The following is a 19,988-nucleotide window of genomic DNA, read 5'->3' as shown; positions in this document are numbered from 1 at the left end:
AGCCCCAGAGAAAATCCTCCCTTAAAATTGCAGCCAGTGACAGAGAAATGTTTTAGTTTGAGGGAAACAGGAATCTCAGACTTTGATTCTCAACTTTTGAGGACTCGTGGCACCCACTTCTGTTTTTGAGGACTGTGCCACCTCTTAAATGTGTTTGTTATATGAATTTTTTTAAAGCAAAGAAAACTAAAACTGAGTTGGTTTTAGAGAATGCCAAAATGTCTCTTAACAGGAAACACCTATGGGGATGGCCAGTCAAGACTGATAACTGGGTTGGGAGGGGGCGGGCACAGTGGCTCACACCTGTAATCCCAGTGCTTGGGAAGCCAAGGCACGTGTATTGCCTGAGCTCACTGGTCTGAGACTAGCCTAAGCCAGAGCAAGACCTTGTCTCTAAAAATACCTGGGCATTGTGGCAGGCACCTGTGGTCCCAGCTACTTTGGAGGCTGAGGCAAGAGAATCACTTAAGCCCAGGAGTTTGAGGTTGCTGTGAGCTATGATGGCACAGTACTCTACCAAGAGTGACAAAGTAAGACTCTGTCAAAAAAAAAAAAAAAAAAAAGACTGATAACTGGGACCAAGCTGATTAACTTCAAGGTAGGCTTTAAACTCAGCCCATACAGTTTAAAAACATACCAAGCATTGCTCAGTAAAGCAAACATAGAATTACCATATGACCTGACAGTTCTTCTCTTAAGACTGTATCCAGAAGAATGGAAAACAGGAGTCTAAACAAAAATTTGCCCATGCACATTCATCATAACACGACTCACAATGGTGTAAAAGGTGAAAACAAACAGCCAACTGATGAATGGACAAACAAAATGTGGTATGTCCACACAATGAAATATTCCTTAGCCAAACCAGGGACAGGAATGAATCACTGCTACCTGCTACAGCCTGGATGATCCTGAAAAACATCACGCTCAGTGAAACAAGCCAGACGTAACAGGCCACATGCTGTATCTATTTATATGAAATACGTAGAATAAGCGAGTCTGCAGAGACAGAAGGCAGATTAGTGGTTGCCAGGGGTTAGTGGAGAGTTATGGCTTAATGAGTCCAGGATTTCTTTGGGGGCTGATGAAAATGTTTTGGAATGGGCGGCACCTGTGGCTCAGTGAGTAGGGCGCTGGCCCCATATGCCGAGGGTGGCGGGTTCAAACCCAGCCCCGGCCAAACTGCAACAAAAAAATAGCCGGGCGTTGTGGCGGGTGCCTGTAGTCCCAGCTCCTCGGGAGGCTGAGGCAAGAGAATCGCGTAGGCCCAAGAGTTAGAGGTTGCTGTGAGCTGTGACGCCACGGCACTCTACCCGAGGGTGGTACAGTGAGACTCTGTCTCTACAAAAAAAAAGAAAAAAAAAATGTTTTGGAACTAGGTGGTAGTGACGGTTGCACAACAAACATTATAAATGTGGAAATTATGTACTAAATGCCACTAAATTGTATACTTAAAAATAGTTAAAATGGTGACCTTTTATGTCTTTTACCACAGTTAAAAAATACGTGCTTACCGAGCTTTCTCTTTTCTATTGAATGCTATTTCTCAGCCTTTCCTCCAATGGAAGGAGGAATTCAAGTAAAATAACTGCCAGCACACAACAAAAATCTTTGCTAAAAGTGACTTAGCTTGTGGACAGGAGAGGCAGGTGGGTATCTAATTTAATAATCTCTCTGAGTAAATGCTTGACTTTACTCTAGATTGCTCCGGGTTGATGACTCTCCCAGGCTGCCTAGGTTTGGCTCCAGGACAAACAAGAGTCAGGTGGACCCTGCCCTCCAGGCCAACATCTAGGGTAAGGGCCACAGTTGATCCCTGAGGCTCCAGGTAACCTCAGAAGCCCTGTTCTTATCACCCCCATCACCTCATTGCAGTCTCCTAAATATCCTGATTGCCATCTAGCATTTTACCTTAAGGAGAAAAGAAAAAAAATTATTTCTCTGCATTTCATGTACCTTCTCACACACTTAGAATCTTTTCTGTACCCTAGCATTATGATTGCATGCTTTCTTTTTCCCCCAAACAAAACCCCTACCTTCCACAAGCTGATTTCAGACTAGACCCAGCAGTTCGGCAAAGATGCGTAAGACTACAGAAATCGCTGACAGCAAGATTCTTAAAATGGTGGGACTTTTTAATCTCCTGCCTGAATTTGTTTTTGTTCGCTCATTCTGCCCATTCAACCCTGGACTTTTCCTCCTGTTTGTACCAGCCCATGCAAATACCTCATGCTTCTAACTCTCTAGACTCTGATCTGGTAGGGGGTCAGCCTTTCCTGCCCCAGGCCCACATCCATTGACTGGGTCTCAGAAATTAATCCCTGGGTCTTGTTCTTTGTGAATGGTCTCCAGCCCCTGCCCTGTACCTTGCCCTAGTACTCAAAACCTCCTCACAGTAATCAGCCCTGGCATTTGCCAGAAAGGACCGTAGAACATCACCCCATTGAAAGAAGCTCTTTCCCCTCCCTTTCCCCCATCTTAGCAGCCTTTCTTAAGCTGAAGGTTCTTTTTTTTTTTTTTGTGGTTTTTGGCTGGGCCTGGGTTTGAACCCACTACCTCCGGCATATGGGACCGGCGCCCTACTCCTTGAGCTACAGGTGCCGCCAAGCTGAAGGTTCACCTGTCTGCAGGTGCAATCTATTGCCCTCGAGGGCTCTCTCCCCAGATCTCACCCAGCACCCTTGTGAACTGGCTCACTAGCTTCCTTTCCATCCCTTGCCCATCTTAACCACTCCAGCATCTACCTCACACTCACTCTCCTAGTGCTCAGCTTCGCCTCTCTTTATCTCATCTCCACTCCACTCATTGGTATAAGTCATTCATTCCTCCTTCATTCATTCACCAAACATTTACTGAGGGCCTACTCTATGCTGAGCCCTGGACTGAACACTAGGGCACAAAGATGACTCGGATATGGCTGTCCTTAGAGCTGACGTGCAGTCATTCATTCAGCCATCTCTGCAGGCGGGATGTTGAAATACCCCTGTGCCAGTTGGTCCATAGCAGCTGCCGTCAGGGCCCTCCAGCTGCCCTGGGCCCTCTGCCTCATAGTCAAATGAAAGACACCTTAGAGTTTGATATGCTCAAAAACGTTTACCTCCTCAGAATGTCAAATTTTGGAATGCAACAGGTACTGGCTACATCTGCCCTTTGCTCTTCTCTGTCTCTCCCTCTTCCGCGCCCACTGTGCATCCTTTTTATCCTCATGCTACCAGCCCGTCAAATCTTCTCAAGCCTTGCAGCTCACTCTGGCCTCGCCATCCACCTTGGAGCCCATGGTCAGCCACATCTACGTGCTTTGGTTATCCTCCTTGAACACGCTGTGCCCTGTATCCTTCTAGCTTGACCACCCCCATCACTGGGGCACATGTCACCTGTTTTTTTCTGAATTGGTGCTCAGGAGCCCCCCACCAGGGCAGGTCACAAAGACCGGGGTCCTGAGAGTGTTGCATCCTTGGGCTATCAGGGTTCATTCAGCTCTGCCTTTCCTGCTGCTTGGCAAAAATGTCCCCACATTTTGTTGTTTTGCCATTACAACCTCCTCTTCCTTGTCTCTTAACTCTCTCTCCTCTGACCTATAAATACACTCAGATCTTTTATTACTAAACCCCCCTCCCCATCACAGAGACATTTATTGCTCAAGAAACGTTCACATGTTCCCCCAAACATCCATCGTTAGGTGGAACCATGTGACTTATTTGGATAATGGGCTTTGAGTGGAAATAACATGTCCTTTCTGGGCTAAAGCATTTAAAAGTCAGGGCACGACCTTGCTCTCTTTCCTTCTTCTTAGCTACCAGCTAAGGTGGGTCTCACAAGATGGGCGTCTTCACTGAGCCTTGATGTGGAGAAGAGGGGCCCCGAAGAGCTAGTTGCCAGACCGTCATAGGAATACAGTAGTACCTCCATAGCTGACCACCACCTTAAGCTGACATTTAAGTTTCATAGACTGGACATGCACCACATGTACATATCAGTACAGGACGCCTCGTTCCTTATGTTGACCACCTCCGTATGTTGACCCATTCATTACAGTCCCTTGGGTGGTCAACTTACAAAGTTTCCACTGTATTTTGCAAAACAGGCATGGATCTTTGTCATGTAAGCCACTAGCATTTAGAGGGCAATTTGTTATGCAGCATAGTCTCGTATTACCCTGACTAATGCCCTAAGATAACAGCAGTCAAGACACCTTCCCTTGAGCCTGCTCTTCTCTCACGTTGCACCCTATCCTCCACCTCTCCAGTGCTGGCTCACTCAAGTATGAGGTCTATAAGCATGTCCACTGTTTTCTTTTCCTCTCCACAAATTCATTCCTCAACCCCTGGCTTCTGACCCACCACTTTCCCAAATTATTCTATGCAAGGCTCTCCATGACACCAAGAACCCCAAATCCACTTCAGTGGCTTCAGCCTGTTTGCAGATGGCCACTGTGCAGTCAACACCAGCCTGTCTCTGGTGCCTTCTCATCTGGGTTTTCCTCCTGCCCCTGCAGTGCTCTTTTTAAGGCTGCTTTACTGACTATCTCTTCTTCATCCTAATATATCTGCCTCCTAATATATCCCTGCCCCTGCCCACGGTTTAGCCTCATCCCTCTCTGTTCTCTGTACTTTCTCTTTTGATCTTAACCCAAACAATGACTTCAACATCCCCAACCACGAGTATGACTCCCAAATCTAATTATGGTCACTGTTTTAAAGAGCTCAGGCTAACCGGGGAAGTCTGCCTAGGCTCCAGGGCCACTATTCTGCCCAGCTGGATATTCTCACACTCAGAGCACCAAACCCAAACTAATCTGCTCTCTCTTTCCCTCCTACCCCCATATTACATGGTTTCTTCACTCTCGTAAGTGCCTAGGTTCAACTTCTGGGGTGCTGTCTCTATTGACACATATACCCAGGCAATTGCAAGTTTTGGAAGATTCTATTTCTTCATACTGACCCCATCTCTTCCCTCTCCTCCAATGCCTCTGAATTACCTGGGAGCTCCTCAGCCTCATAGCTGGGGCCTTCATGTTACGACTTTCCCAGTCTTATTTGCCTGTGTCCACATTGGTCACACTCAAGGAAAACTGGTTTATTTCTTGTTCCCCAAACGTGCCTAGGGCTGTCCTTACTGTGTGTGTGCCCCTGCCCAAGCTATTCCTGCCACCTGGAATGCCTTCTCCCACCCCCAGCTGTCATTTCTGCCTTCCTGTTGAATCCCACCAATCTTTCAAACCGGTTTTAAATACCATTTTCTCTACAGAGATTTTCCTAATTCCCTTGATTTTATCTTCTCTCCCTCTTTTGCAAACTTAGAGCATTTTCTTTGTAACTCCTGTATGAGTTGGAGTAAAAACACTTATCCTTTCCCACCACCATCTTTCATCCATAGGATGTTTTGCTCTCTGACCTCCCAGTTAGGTTGTTCTTCTCAAAGTATTTTTAGAAACTGAATTAGTTATGGTTCCCTTTTTAGGAAGTGGGTGCTTGTGATGTATTCATGCTTTCAGTCACAGGATTCAGTCTAATTTCAAGTGAGGAGTTACCAGTGAAGCTGGCAGCTGGGTTGTCCTGGGGCCTGTTTCTGTAAACGCTTTTGGAGTGCGCAGCATTTTTTTTTTTTTTTGACATCCTGAGCTATAAACTGCTACTAGTGAAACCTGGCTGCTTTGCATGTGCTTGGGGGCCTCCTGGCCAGGTGGTTCTTCTGGAACCTTCCAGCTAATCTCATCCTCGTGAAATCCTCCTATCCAGAGTCATCTGAGAGAGGCCAGGTAGGTGCCTAAAAGGGAACTCAGACCACACTGGGACTCTCCATGTGCTAATGAGACCCAGAGTCTTCCACCTGTATAAATGCAGCTTAGCCAGCCTATTGGGTGAAAAATGGGCCGACATGTACTTACTTCAAAGCTTCAACAAGTCTGGGCAGGAAGTGAAGGAAGATACTAACTATGGAGGCTGAACTGCCGATGGGGAAATCAGAAGCTAACTGGACGGTGGATTCCAGGGCAGAGAAGAAAGGACATCATGCTGGAACAGTCCACGTAGCTGAGGCCGGGCCCTCATTACCCACCCCTGTGAGTCAGATTTTTCTTACACAGAGAAAGGGAGGACTTCTGGGATTATACTTCCCACCACAAGAACTCATTAATGGGAAGTATTTTTCATCCAAAGCCAGGGAGAGCCACAGCATGGACCCAGATCTTCTATCCTCCTGTTGCCTAATAGGCCAAATGACCTGGAGGGCCTTTGAGATCCCTGAACCCAGGCTTCACACGGCAGGGTAATAGGAAGTGAAAGAGTTGGGGGTGGGTTGACTGAAGGCTGTGGAACCCTTCCCCCAACCTCCTACTTCCTGCCACACCCCCAATTTTTGTCAATCATACCTGGGCCAAACCACAGGCATCAGCAGGCCAGCTGGCTGGTGACAACTGTTTGGGTCAGTTCTCTCATTTCACAGACTAAGATTCAGAGAGGTTAAGGGGCACATCTGAGGTCACACAGCCAGCTTGGGGGAGGGACAAAAACTGAAATCCAAGTCTCCTGGTGGCCACACCATGGCTCTTTCCAGCCAATCTTCCCTTCTCTCTGCTTGAGGCAAGATGAAAAATGCTGGAGATGTTGATAAAAGCTGAGGAAAACAGGCTCCTTGTGACTGGGCAAATGCACGTAAGAGAAGCAAAGAGAAAATAAACAGTTCCTATAAACATTTATGCAGAAATCTGGTAACACAACCTACAGAATCAGTGGAAGCTCAGGGAAAAGGTCAATCCAGGGTTGAAAAAACAATAGTTGATTTTTTCCAAACACTCAGCAGAGTTGAAATACAGTGTGTTCCAAAACAAATAAGTTCCGTTGACTGAGTGACCATATTTTTTTATTCATTTCATTGTTTATGGCCTCACTGTTTAACTCAGTCTTTTTTTTTCTAAAGTTATTATTATTGTTAAAAATTCGCTGTTTCTAACATAGTGAAAAAAAATTTTTTAAATCATCAAAGCCAAAACAGTCTCTGTTCCTAGACCAAGGACTCCTTGAAGTTTGAAGAACCAGGAAATTGTTTTTCATGTGGCTCTAGAAAGACAAACACTCCCTGATGGAGGCTTTACCCTCTCTGGAGTCAGGGGTTCGGTCCTGGGCTCCAGCTGAACATCTCGGTCTTATTCTCCAGGTCTCTCAGGAGCAGAAGGGCTGTCCCTAGCAAGCTCAGCCAGGTCACAGTCTCTCACAGAAACCTTTGTTAGAGGACAGTGAGGGCCTTAGAATCCTAGGAACCCAGAGTCGTTTGGGCTTTTCAGTGGGAGGACCTGAGAAAAGCTACCATCCTTGGGGTTCTAATCCAAAGACGGAGATTTCATCCTCATCATCAAGTAGGCACTGCAGTGACCTTGGACAAGGCTGACGGAGCCCAAAGATGCCTGTTCCTCACCCCCACTAGTGCTACCAGAAGAAGGCACAGTTGTCTCACCAAACAACTCACCTTCACGCTGCTTGTTTATGTCTAGCGCCGCAAACACCCTCTCACTTGTCTTATTTACTGCTATTCAATGGCTCCTGAAGTACTTTCTGCTCTTTCCCCCTAACACTCTGGGGGTGTTCAGCCCTGTGACCTGAACACATTCCTTTCCTCCATCTCCTCCATCCCAGCTTTTCTCTCACCTCCAGCCCCATCTCACGGTCACCCCGCCTCAGCCCCAGCTGCCACTTGCTCCGTTCCCACCTCTTACAGGTGCTTCCTACTCCCCTACCCTTTCACCCGGCTTTGGGCTGAACTTGGGCCTGCTCCTTCCTTTTTGATCTGTTGCCAACCTCACCACCTCCACACCCCCCCTTCCCCATTCCTTTTTTTTTTTTTTTTTTTTGTGGTTTTTGGCCAGGGCTGGGTTTGAACCCACCACCTCCAGCACATGGGACCAGCGCCCTACTCCTTGAGCCACAGGCGCCGCCCCTTGTTCCCCATTCTTAACCATGCGTGAAATTTAACACCCTTCCCCTTGATTTCCTTAATCTTGCCGTCTCCCTGCACGTTTTTGCTGATTTCCTTTTCTTCCCTGTGTGATGAGCTGGGAAAATGGCAGTGATGCCCTGCAGTGGCCTTTCCCCACATCAGGTGTCATCCCATGCGTGGAGAAACAGGGCATGACGGAAGGTCAACTGTGCTTTCCAAATTGCGAGCTCCCGCCCATTAGTGGGTCCAAAAATCATTGCAGTGGATTACAACCAACATTAGAACAGAAAATATTGGAGGACATCACCCCTGTAAGATAAGTCTTGTTTCGTTTCACTTTCATCTCAGCTGCTTCTGTGTGTGTTCAATGTAAAATATATTCCTTAATGTGGGTTGCAACAAAAAGGATTGAAAGTCCCTGGTGTACAGAATCAAGGAAGAGTCTGAAGACGTGTTATTGTAAGTGAAGGGTATGAGAGGTGCAGAGACACGTGTGTGGCTGTAGCGCTAGCCCTGCGTTCCTGGGAGCGTTTTGCAGGCCCGACAGCTGTGGCTCCCATTCTCCCAGCAGTTGGGGATAGGAGGCCTTGTTTCCGAACCACTGCTAGGAACCACTGCTAGGAAAAGTCCGTAGAAACTGCCCACTGTCATGCCCAGCACTCTAGCTCAAATTTACATACAAATCAAAGGCTGAAATCTTAATGAATGGTCATTAGGATCAAAAGAAAACTTTTTAAAGGAATAGGGCCCTCCAGGTAATTTTAGAACAGCAACTCCATCTGTTTCCCCTCCAGCCCGTAAAAACAGGCCCAGCAGACATGCCTGACGAAAGTGGAGTTCAGTCAGCCACTGGTGGAAATCTAGTGTCTTTTTCAGTGGGATCATCAGATACTACCACTTAAAGTGCAATAAAATCTGAGTCTTGTCTCCATGAACTGGAGCAGGTCCAGTTCCAGCTCATCACATAAACTCATGCTCTCGGCCTCAGGCAGGGGTGGCCAGGTCTAAGGTTACTGGCAGTAAAAGGTGAGCACATTTTCCTGGTTTCCTCGGATCAGGATGACTGGAGGTCTGAGGTCCTGGGACAGGGTCTCCAGCCAGGCCATGTACAGCGAGCTCGGGCACTTTCCCTTTCTCCCCACGGGCAAGGTGCTGTAAGGCAGGAAGAAACAGTGAGGAGAAATCACCCAGGGGATCCCCACACAGCCCAGCTCACTGTTTTCTGAATAGCAGGTCCGTTTGCTGTCCCCTTCAGGGCTCCTTCCCACCTACCCAAAGAATGACTTTCCTTAAAAGCATTTCCCAAAATGTGCCTTCAGCCACGAAGCATTTCTTTTTTTAATTTTTTTTTTTTTTGAGATGGCATTTCACTACATTGCCCTCAGTAGAGTACCTTGGTATCATAGCTCACAGCAACCTTCATTTCCTGGGCTCAAGTGATCCTCCTGTCTCAGCCTCCTGAGTAGCTGGGAGTACAGGCACCCACCACAACGCCCTGCTAGTTTTGTTTGTTTGTTTTAAAGATGGGTTCTCACTCTTGCTCAGGCTGGTCTGAGTTCCTGACCTCCAGCAATCCACCCGTCTTGACCTCCCAGAGTGCCAGGATTACAGGTGTGAGCCACCACGCCAACCCCCATGAAGCATTTCTAAACAAATCATGCCTGCAAAGCCCACATTATCCAGTCATTGCCAGAACACACAGCCCCACTTCCTACCCCTTGCTCATATCCCAGAGCCATGCAGCTTTCTTCCCACTCCTTGAAAGATGCCAAGCTTGCACCTGCCTCAGGGCCTTTGCACTGGATACTCTCTCCACCTGGGGGCTCCTTGGAATCACTCAGGTCTCTTTAAGTGCATTTCCTTTTCTGGTCACTCTCCAGAGCAGGCCACCCATGCTTTTTCCCCACATCATCCCTGTCTTAATGTTTCTTAGCCCTTCTCAATCTCAAAAGCATCTTTTGATTTAGTTGTCTGTCTGCCCCCATTACTCATAAGCTAGCTGAGTCTATCTTGTTCATCCCCTTTCTCCCTGAGCCTAGAGCACAGGCTGCTATAGTTGGGCTCAGCACACATCTGTTAAGTGGGTGAACCTCCCTCCCTCAGGTCACTGACATCATAGCACACCTGCTTCTCTGGGCACACAGCCTGATGTGTTTGTGTGATTCAGCTGAGCGTCCCTGTCCTGTCTTCCACCCTGTGTGGAAGGCCAGGTAGCAGCTCCACCGCTGCCTCAGACGGCCCACTTGCACAATGCCGTGCAGATAGCGAGACACCCAAGCATGCTGTTCAGCTGTGTTTTTCTGGCTATTTCAGGAAGTGAATTTTCTACCATGGTAAGAATTCAAAAAATGCATCAGGATGGCTGCAGCTGCCCAGCCTTTGGTTTTTGCATCTCATGAATCCCATTGGCCCTTAACGTGGGACTCACCTGACAGTCTATTTCCCCAAAGTACCTGCATAGCCTTTATATCACCTGAACCTGAGGTCAGCCCTGGGAGAGGGCAAGGCTGGAGCGCCATCCTCCTTCACAGATGAGGGGACTTGAGCAGGTGGAGGATGCCAGGTATCACCACAGCTGAGTGTGGCTTGGCCACTTCCTCAGCCACAGGACCTTAGCAAAGTGCCTCCTTGCCCCGGAGTCTCAGTTTTCTCTTCCCCCAAATGAGAACACAAATGTCTTCCTCACAGGACGTCTGTGAGCTCTAAAGAAGATGAAGTGGATACAGGGCACACTTCATAGCACCAGTAGCTGTTATCAGTGGGGGTGGGGTGGGAGTGTCTTCCCATCCCCGCTGCCTCTGCTCCCTGCCACTCCCCCTCTGCTGGGAAGGCTGAGAAGGGTAACTGGGGTCCCTGAGCAGCTGCCTCATACCTGAAATTCCATCAGTTTCACTCGGAACATCCACTACTCTTCTTGAAAAGGCAAGAACCCCAAAATTGGGGAAGGCTGGTGGGAACAAGGGCATTTCATCAAGCTATTGTCACCTTAGTTCAAATGTGTTTGGTGCCTTTCCAAGGCAAAGGGACACGGGAGTATTGAAACCAAACTCTTCTGATTGCATAGCTATGGCTGAGGCTGGAAACACCAACTGGGAAATACTACATTATTTTTAGGGACTGAATTCAGAAACTTCAAAGGCCACAAGGGAACGGGTGGCTGCATTATCGGGGCAGGGGACACCCACCACTCCTGCGGTGGACTTGCCGGCGTCGGCATGATGTTTCTTCCCCAGCAAAGCCCGTCCACCTGTCCCAGAGACAGCTGCCTTTAATCTCACCCCCAAGCCAATCAATGACATGCTTTGTCACTGCTCACTGGACGTGCCCCCCTTAAGCTACTAATCTTTAGAAATAAAGCCGCACCAGAACAAAGGAACTTTTTGTTCAGAATCACGTCTCTTAGCCACAAACAAAGGCAGCCTTAAATCTAACCTAGATGTGGAATGATAGCCCTGTGTCAGAAGCTTTGGGAGTCCTGGGCTCTGAGAACCGATCTCCACTTCCCTCTGTGAATTTTGGCCAAGTAGCTTAGCTCCTTGGAGGCCATTTCCTCATCTCTAAAATGGGGAGTTTTAGAGTTTTGAAATTTCATATGAAAATTCTCTGTGGTGACCGGACTCATTTTGAAGAGGGAGTCTTTTTAGAAAAAAATGGTGTCTAGACCCAACAGGAACAGGTTGTTAGTCTAGTCAATGGTTGTGGGGCTGTTCCCTGAGCCTGGCTGGTTTATCAGGAATAGCAGAACTCAAGTATGGGGCAGATCATCTGCTGCTACCTCAAACCAGCTGTAGAAAATGGCTCAAGTCTGCTCTCTGGAAATGCCAAATAATGATTTTGTCATTTCACCAAGGCTTAAGAGATTTTTTGTGGCTGGCGTCCTCCTCCTGTCCATGTCCCCTCAGGTGTGAAATTCTCTTCCTCAGAATTTCTGGGGATTGCAGGTTTCTAGGTTCCATCCCAGACCCTGATCTGGAAGGAATCAAAGAATTTGCATTTTCCAAATTCCTCTGGTAGTTGGAATGAAGGTGACCTTCATCCTTCTGAACTTTTAGAAACACTGGCGTGCCTCCAAGTTGGAGATTAGTCAGGCAAACATGCAGCTGTTCTGTCCTCCCAGGGGAGCTGGCCCATAGCTGGGGCCCCTTTAGGCGACAGCTGTAGCTGCTGGTGTGGGGTGGGACGCTGTGGGCAGCGTCTTCTCTACAGTGACTGGACTCGTAATAATTTCTATCAGCTAATCCCACAAAGACCGGTAGGTGGGAGATTGGTTTTCCCTATGATGTTGGGTGCCATGGGTAGGAGCTGGGGGTGAGAAGGGAGAAATGAGAGACTGACTCATTTTAATGGCAAATAAACTTAGAATCACAGGATGTTAGTGTGAATCTTGGAAATACTTTCGTTGAGCTCTTCTTTTTTTTTTTTTTTTGTAGAGACAGAGTCTCACTGTACCACCCTCGGGTAGAGTGCCGTGGCGTCACACGGCTCACAGCAACCTCTAACTCTTGGGCTTACGCGATTCTCTTGCCTCAGCCTCCCAAGCAGCTGGGACTACAAGCGCCTGCCACAACGCCCAGCTATTTTTTGTTGCAGTTTGGCCGGGGCTGGGTTTGAACCCGCCACCCTCGGCATATGGGGCCGGCATCCTACTCACTGAGCCACAGGCGCCTCCCGAGCTCTTCTTTTTAAAAGTAGGGAAACTGAAGCTAGAGAGACTCAGGTAACTTACCCAAGGCCACACAGTGGGCTAATAGCAAAGACAAAATGCAAGCCTGCTTCTTGAACGGAGGTGACACTCACCAAGCCATGCTGGGCACAGCCTTGGAGATACAGCAGGTGCCACACCAAAGGAAAAGCCTGGGAGCTATCCAAGGATTCAGCCACGTCTGACCCAGACCCTAGCCTGGGCCAACTTTGGCCTAGGAACATTCTCTGTGAGGTGGTGGCCAGAGACTTGGAGATGAAACCTTTCCTCATGACAGTTCACATGTCAGGGAAGCACAGAGAACTTTCTCTGTATAAAAAATCATCTCCCTTAAGCCCCAGGAAGCATTGTTTTGGGCACAGCCAGCTTCCTGGGAGTCTAATCTGTGCAGCACTCAGAAGGGTCCCATGCTTGGCTAATGCTCTGCTATAACCATCTTGACACTTCAAAAAAAAATGGCTTGTTAAAGTCACAGGGGAAAGTGTTCCAAGTGTTCCTCCCTGTTGACCACACTGTGAATTATGTCACTGTCTGAGAAATGCAAACCCTGAGCACTCATTCTTCAGGAAAAGCACACAGGGGCATGGGAAGTGCCTCACCCCAGGAAAGGATTAGCAATGGTTTGTTATCAGGCTTCTGTGTTCTTACACTAATCGGCTAAAAAGGATGATTTCCACACTGCATAGGAGATCAGGAATCATTAGGGACTCCACGTGTTCTGCTGTGTACTGACACAAATGGAGAGACTGGAACAAACACTTGATAAGTCATTTGCTATGGTCTGACATTCGTGTGCCCTCCCCCAATTCACCTTATAAGAATCTCACCTTCAGGGTGACGGTATTGGGAGGCAGGGCCTTTGGGAGGCAATGGGGCCTGTGGGAGGTGATTAGGCCATGAAGACGGAGTTCTCATGGATGGGGTCAGAGCTCTTTTAAAAAGGGGCCCCTGAAGCTCCTCGGCTTCTTCTGCCAGCTGAGGACACAGCAGGAAGGCCCATGTATAAACAGGAGACGGGTACTCGCTGGACACTGAATGTGCTGGTGCTTTGGTCATGGGTTTCCCAGTCTCCGGAAAGGTGAGAAATGAATTTCTATTGTTTATAAGCCACTTCACATAGGGTATTTTGTTATTGCAACCTGAATGGATGCAAACATAATTCCTGAACTCTAGTGGGTGTAGGGGAGTATAATTTGAGTATTATCTAAGCACGTTTCTCATAGCCACTCTTCTGCTGATCAAACTCTGCTGGTTGATGGAAGCAAAGATTTGACCTCTGGCCTGTCAAAGAAGAGTAACTGATCCTGTGTCTTCTGAATCTTCGTGAACATCATAGGACAAGACTGGAGGTCCCCAGACCTCCCAGGTCAGGTCTCTTCACTGCTGCTTGGCTCCACTCTGCACTACCCTATTTATATGCATGTGTTTGAACCCATTGGCCATTTTTGGTCTGAACTCATTTGCCATGTCCATCGTCTCAATGCCTAAAACGGATGTGGCTGGTGCTCTCTTGAAAGAGGATATTGCAGGTACAACAGTGGGGGGTTTATGCAACTTATACAGTACTTGAGCAACTGAAGTGGTGGAAAAATAAGGTTTTTGTCGCTTTCATCACCCTCAATGGGCAACTTGGTCTGAGGTGTCTTTCCACAAGTCCATGACCTTAGATCCTAGCATCTGTAGTACAGGTGAGATGGTAGCAATTCTGGGAATGGGTCCCATTTCTGGAAGCTTGGCTCCCTCCTCTCTGAGCATACATGCCAAGAGCAGAGGGCAGTGCTAGATCTGGAGGCCTTCTCTCCAGAGAAAAGCGAGCTCCAGGAGGCTCTTACTGTTCACAGTACTGCTTGCTCTCCAAGGCACAATGCATTTTGCAGATTTACGCAAACACTCCACAGTATGCCACCTGCCAAGTCATCTATCTACGGCAATTATCACCTGTGATCAATTACGTTCAGCCCCTGCCCCCTTGTCCTTCCCATCACCATGAGATTTTAAGAAAATAAATTCTATACATTCTACATAGGAATGGAAGGGGATTGCTTTTAAAAGGAGGACCACACCTTGATATTCTTAATAATTTGTGAGCAAAGGGCTCCCCATTTTCATTTTATCCTCTGCAAATTGTGCAGTCCACCTTGGTTTCTAGGTATAAAAACACAGGCTCAGCAGGCTTCCTGGGCATCCTGCGCAATCCCGAGTGGTTGGCCTCCAGGACATGTAAGAAAGGCCAGTTACTTGCCTTGGCAAGGACCCCTGTCCCCCAGCCCAGGGCTCAGAGGGCTTGTGTTCTCCTTACTGGCTTCAGAGAGAGCAGAGCCACACTGGGACCCTTTCTGTGCCACTGTCTCCTCCCACCCTGTCTTCTGTTTACTCAGCCCTGCCTTACATCCACCAGGGTGGCTCAGATCTGAACAGGGCTCCATAGGGGCAGGCCACTGTCTCAGTGCCCAAGCTTGGTACTAACATCACTGGGGGATGGCCAATGGCCAAAGAGGGCTAAGTGATCCTTGAACAACCAGGAATTGATTTCCTTCTGGAATGAGCTGGGTTCCCCCTTTGCCATGTGGAGTTTGGCAGGAAAAGGCAGCCAACAGGAAAAAAACAATGACCAGAGGTGATCATCATCAGTACCTGGGGTTCATGAGGCCCTAAACCTCTATTGGATTCAAATTTCGCCCAGCCATGGGACAGATGCAGGTCTGGCCATGGGTGAGACTGCCAGGGCTGTGCTTGCTATGTTTACGGGAGTTTGGGACCCTTCTGTCTCCCAGGGGAGAGCTCGGGTCTTCAGCAGTGCCTGCCAAGCCCCTTCCCAGAGTTGAGACACCTGACCTCCAATAGACTTGTTCTCCTGCCTGCCAGCGGGCACAACTTACATGACAATCAGAGCCGCATCCCGGGAATAGTCCAGAAGAATCTCATTCAGCCTCACCTGCCGAAGGGACTGGAGTGGGAAAGGACAAGTGGTCACTTTCCATGTCCTCAAGAGCTGCCGACCCCTTGCCAAGCCCATGGGCCTCTTTTAGGGTTTCCAACTGGATACATGAATTATTCCCCTTCAATCATTATAGACTCTCCCACCTCCAGGAAGGAAGGATGCCCTCATAGTAATAGAGCATTCTGAGAATTCCTCTTTAATGGCCTTGACTGACTTCATGACCATTTCCATGGAGACAGAGGGAAGAGAGGACACTTTACTGGATTTAAATTTCAGCCCTGATATTTTGTAGCAGAGAGACCCTGAGCCAGTCACGTTGCCTCCCTGAGCTTGACCGTCTTCCTCTGTACAATGGGTGTGATAATACTCTGGGGGCTCGGACAAAGATCAACCGAGATAAGCTTGCAAAAGCACCGCAGGGGGCCTGGGACCCGGGTGGTGCTCCGCTAAGGCACTGGACTAAGAGCAGGGACAGAAGGCTCCATGTCCTCTGCAACAGAGCACGGGACAGCCATCTGTGGACACTGTTCTTTATTAAGTATTTTCCTAAGAGCTTTTTGGGGGCAGCATCGTCTCAGGGCCGACCAATCAGGGAATTCCCCAAAGCCTGTGTGGGACTGGGTTGGGGTCTCTCCCCAAACTGTTCATAAATGATTGACGCTCAGGATCTGATCATGAATGAACAGCCCATTTTAGAGACTGGGAAGCTGAGAGGAAGTGAGTTAAGCTAGACCAGGGATTCTCAGCCATGCACTACTGATGCTTTGGACAGGTGACTCTTTGGACAGGTGACTGACTCTCTGGACAAGTGACTCTGCTGTGGGAGTGTCCTGCGCACTGCGGAGTGGTTAGCAGCTTCCCGGCTCCTCCTCACTGCGTTATAGGATCATCCCCCACACCTGGCTGTGACAACCAAAAATGTCTCCAGAGATTGCCAAGTGTCCCCTGGGGGCAAAAATCCCCCTGTGTAGAAGACCACCAACACCAAGAGGAGACGTGAGGCCTGTCCCTGTGCCAGCCCACTTTGACAGAGCCACACCACACAGCTCTTTCAGACCGTGCTGGCACATTACCCCACGTGCACCCCACATGCACCCCTCTCTGCCCAAAGAGTCCCAAGGGGCCCATCTAGGAGGGGGCAGTGTGGCCCTGGGCTGTGTCCATGCCAGGCAGCTCCACTGGCCCACAAGACAAATTATACCTCTCTCTTGGGTCCTGGGCCAAGCCTCAAGGACGTGACAAGTGCAAGTCAGGTAAAGGGGGAAGGGCTAGCAAGGGAAACTGGAAGGACCCTCGAGGTGGGAGAAAACTAGTGGAGGGGGTGTCTCAAGAAGGATCCCTATGTCGAATGCAACCAACGGGTGGGGACAGTGGCGAGACTCCCTTCCACCAGGCATGGAGGAATAGGCTGGGGGCTCTCAGGATGGCAGGGGGACCAGGCTCTCACACCAGGGTGGCATTAAGTTCCACAATCGAGTTACCCTCCAGCCGAGTGTCTGCAGCTTAAGGACTGCTAGGGAGAGGGCACAGGGGAAGGGCAGGGTTGAGGGTCAAGGGACACATGGAACATGCAGCCTTGCCCCCCGGGAGCACCTGGGTCCCCCACCCCATCCAGCAGGGCATAACCCCCCCCACCCCGCACCTTGACTCTGTTCTTGTTAATCTCCTCATCTGAGATCTTCCAGGGGCAGTCCCGCCTCATCTCTGCGACAGTAGCCTCGTCTTTGAAGCCATCATTCAGGCGAAAGGGCGCAATCATATCCTCAAACCGCTTGGTGCTAGAAGAACACAGGTGAGGCCAGGTGAGCTGCTTCCCTCTCCCCAGGGAGCCAGATCCTGGGGGGCTGGGGGTGCACACCACAAGGACGTGCTTTTCAGGCTGAAACCCACTGGATGCTGCCACATACATCAAAGTGGCCTTGACCTGTGATCCACCCACCTGACCATTCAGCAAGTGTTTACTGGGCACAGTTCTGTGCTGGGCTCTGTGCCACACAACAGGGACAAATTAGGCCAGAGCCATGGTCTGCTGGGTGATAAGCCAACAGGCAAATAAACACAAAGTGGACGTTTTGTGAAGGTACAAATGGAGAGCTGGGACAGAGAGTAACAGGGTGGGGAAGGCCCATCTGGGGCTGGAAGGAAGTCTGCCCTGCTGAGACTATCTATTCCCAGGGCAGGGGAGCTGGAGCACACAGACCCGAGCATGCAGAGGCCCTGAGTCAGAAGCAGGTCTGGCCTGTGTGAGGGGCAGTGAAGGGGCCGGTATGGCTGGAGCATGGTGAGCTCAGGGGAGAGAGGGAGGAGGCAAGGACAGGGCTTTGTCATCTGCCCCAAGTGAGACAGGAAGCTGCTGGGGGTTTCTGTACGACCTGCCTTACATCATCAAAGACAGACAGCCAGGGCTTGGCCAGCATTCAGATAACAACATCTGAAGCCGTATGGATGGATGAGCTCACCTGGGACAGAGTAAAGGGAGAGAAGAGAAGAGGGTCCTGGGCCAAGGCCCAAGGATGTGACAAGTACAAGTCAGGTAAAGGGGGAAGGGCTAGCAAGGGAAACTGGAAGAAGGACCCCCGAGGTGGGAGAAAACTAGTGGAGGGGGTGTCTCAAGAAGGATCCCTATGTCGAATGCAACCAACGGGTGGGGACAGATGAGGTCAGAGGTGGGCTGTGTGGATTGGGTGACATGGAGGTCGCTGACGACCCTGGCCATGGTGGTCTAAGGCAGAGGGGCAGCGGGGGTGGGAGCCAGACTAGCATGAGCTGGAGGATGAAGACGGGGAGAAAGGGGTGACAAGAAGCACAGACGTTTCTAGAGTTTGGCTGTGCAAGGGAGGAGGGAACTGGTTGGGGAAATGGAGGCAGAGGAAGGTTCAGTGGAGGGGATTTTAAAGACAAGAGGTGCTGGATGGGGTCTGTAGTCTGTAAGTTACTCCCACTGTCCTTTCCATCTGGAAGGTCTCCCCCATTTCTCTCTGTTCATCAAAGCTTTGTTCCTGTACCAACCCTTGTGACCAGATTCTCTTTGGCCTCCTGGTCTGTCTTTGCATATTTTGATTGTCCTGGCTTCCTCCAGCCTCCCTTATGCTTGGAGGGCAGGGCTATTAATTTCTCATCCTGGCCTTGTGGCACCAAGCAGAGCTCCTAGGTATCAATATACCCAACAATAATGTTGTTGTTATTATTATTGTTTTTTTTTTTTTTTTGAGACAGAATTTCATTCTGTTGCCCAAGCTAGAGGGTTGTGGCATCATAGCCCACAGCAACCTCAAACTCCTGGACTCAAGTGATTCTCCTGCCTCAGCCTCCCGAGTAGCTGGGACTACAGGTGCCCACCACAACATCCGGCTAGTTTTTCTGTTTTTAGTAGAGATGGGATCTCATTCTTGCTCAGGCTGGTCTCCAGCTCCTGAGCTCAGGAGATCTGCCAGCCTTGGTCTCCCAGAGTGCCGGGATTACAGGCATGAGCCGCTGTGCCTGGCCTGTCCATCATTATAAAATAGTCCTTGATCCTCATCTTTATTTCTTTCCTTGTCCAGCTCACAACTGGGTGATGTAACCAAGAAGTAGGGCCAAGAAACTTAATTTATTGAGGAGAGTTCTGGAAAACCTGCAGACTGATTGACCTGATGCAAATTCCATTTGTAAATGTCGTATTTTATGAATAGGAAGCTGTATCATTTGGAAATCAAATAATCCCTTCAGACCCCACAACTGGTCCTGGCTACAGCTTCACACAGGGGTTCACTTAAAGTCTGTGCACTTATCTTTGCATGGAGGGAGGAAGGAAGTTATTGCCCAGATCACTCAACATTTTCTTTTTTTCCTTAAAAACATTTTTTTTTCATAGAGATGGGGTCTGGCCATGTTGCCCATGCTGGTCTTGAACTCTTGGCCTCGATGAATCCTCTTACCTCAGCCTCTCAAAGTGCTGGGATTGCAGGTGTGAGCCACCACACCTGGCCCCAACTCAACGTTTTCTGCACTCCCACCACTGATGTGTTAACACAGTGTCAGGGCCAGCAGCTGCCTTGCCCAGTGGTTCCCTCATCCCCAGGGAAGGGACATGCCCTGCCACAGCCCTTGCAGAAGTTGTGCCCTCTGACCCTGTGTTGTGGACACATGACTCTGCCACCTCTGGCTGTGGCCAACTGGACCAAAGGTAGCCATGAAACAGACTGGACAGTAAACTCCACGTTGGCCGGGCAGGTGGAACCAGGCCAGGAACTTAACTGAGGCAATGCCTGGAGAGAAAGGAAGTTTGCAGTGGAGCTGGTGGTTTAAGGGAAGGGCAAGATGCAGAGAGAGCTCAGAAGCCATGAGGAAGCACAGACCACAAACCCAGGGTTTACTGAGCACTGACCCTGGGCTGGGCACTTGGCCTAGAGGGGCTCTCAGACAGTAGTTCTC

The 19,988-nt window shown here is 49.3% G+C and overlaps 1 protein-coding gene across 5 annotated transcripts in view; it reads right to left on the bottom strand.

Annotated features, from left to right (window-relative positions):
• Positions 1-8,644: 8,644 nt before the first annotated feature.
• Positions 8,645-19,988, bottom strand: part of SLC12A3 (solute carrier family 12 member 3) — a 41,330-nt gene continuing 29,986 nt past the window's right edge. For 4 of the 5 annotated variants that reach the window (XM_053602282.1, XM_053602288.1, XM_053602312.1 and 1 more), the window contains 3 exons: positions 17,218-17,353; positions 15,514-15,581; positions 8,645-9,084 (listed from right to left, as the gene is read on the bottom strand). In XM_053602282.1, the coding sequence (XP_053458257.1) occupies positions 8,943-9,084; positions 15,514-15,581; positions 17,218-17,353 (346 nt within the window). In that variant the 3' untranslated portion in view covers positions 8,645-8,942. Of the gene's footprint in view, positions 9,085-15,513; positions 15,582-16,821; positions 17,089-17,217; positions 17,354-19,988 lie in introns of those variants that run through there. The other variant, XM_053602296.1, reaches the window with a different exon arrangement.

The sequence above is a fragment of the Nycticebus coucang genome, chromosome 2 (assembly GCF_027406575.1).
Source record: "Nycticebus coucang isolate mNycCou1 chromosome 2, mNycCou1.pri, whole genome shotgun sequence".
Lineage (NCBI taxonomy): Eukaryota > Metazoa > Chordata > Mammalia > Primates > Lorisidae > Nycticebus > Nycticebus coucang.
This window is presented reverse-complemented; position numbering and strand designations above follow the sequence as displayed.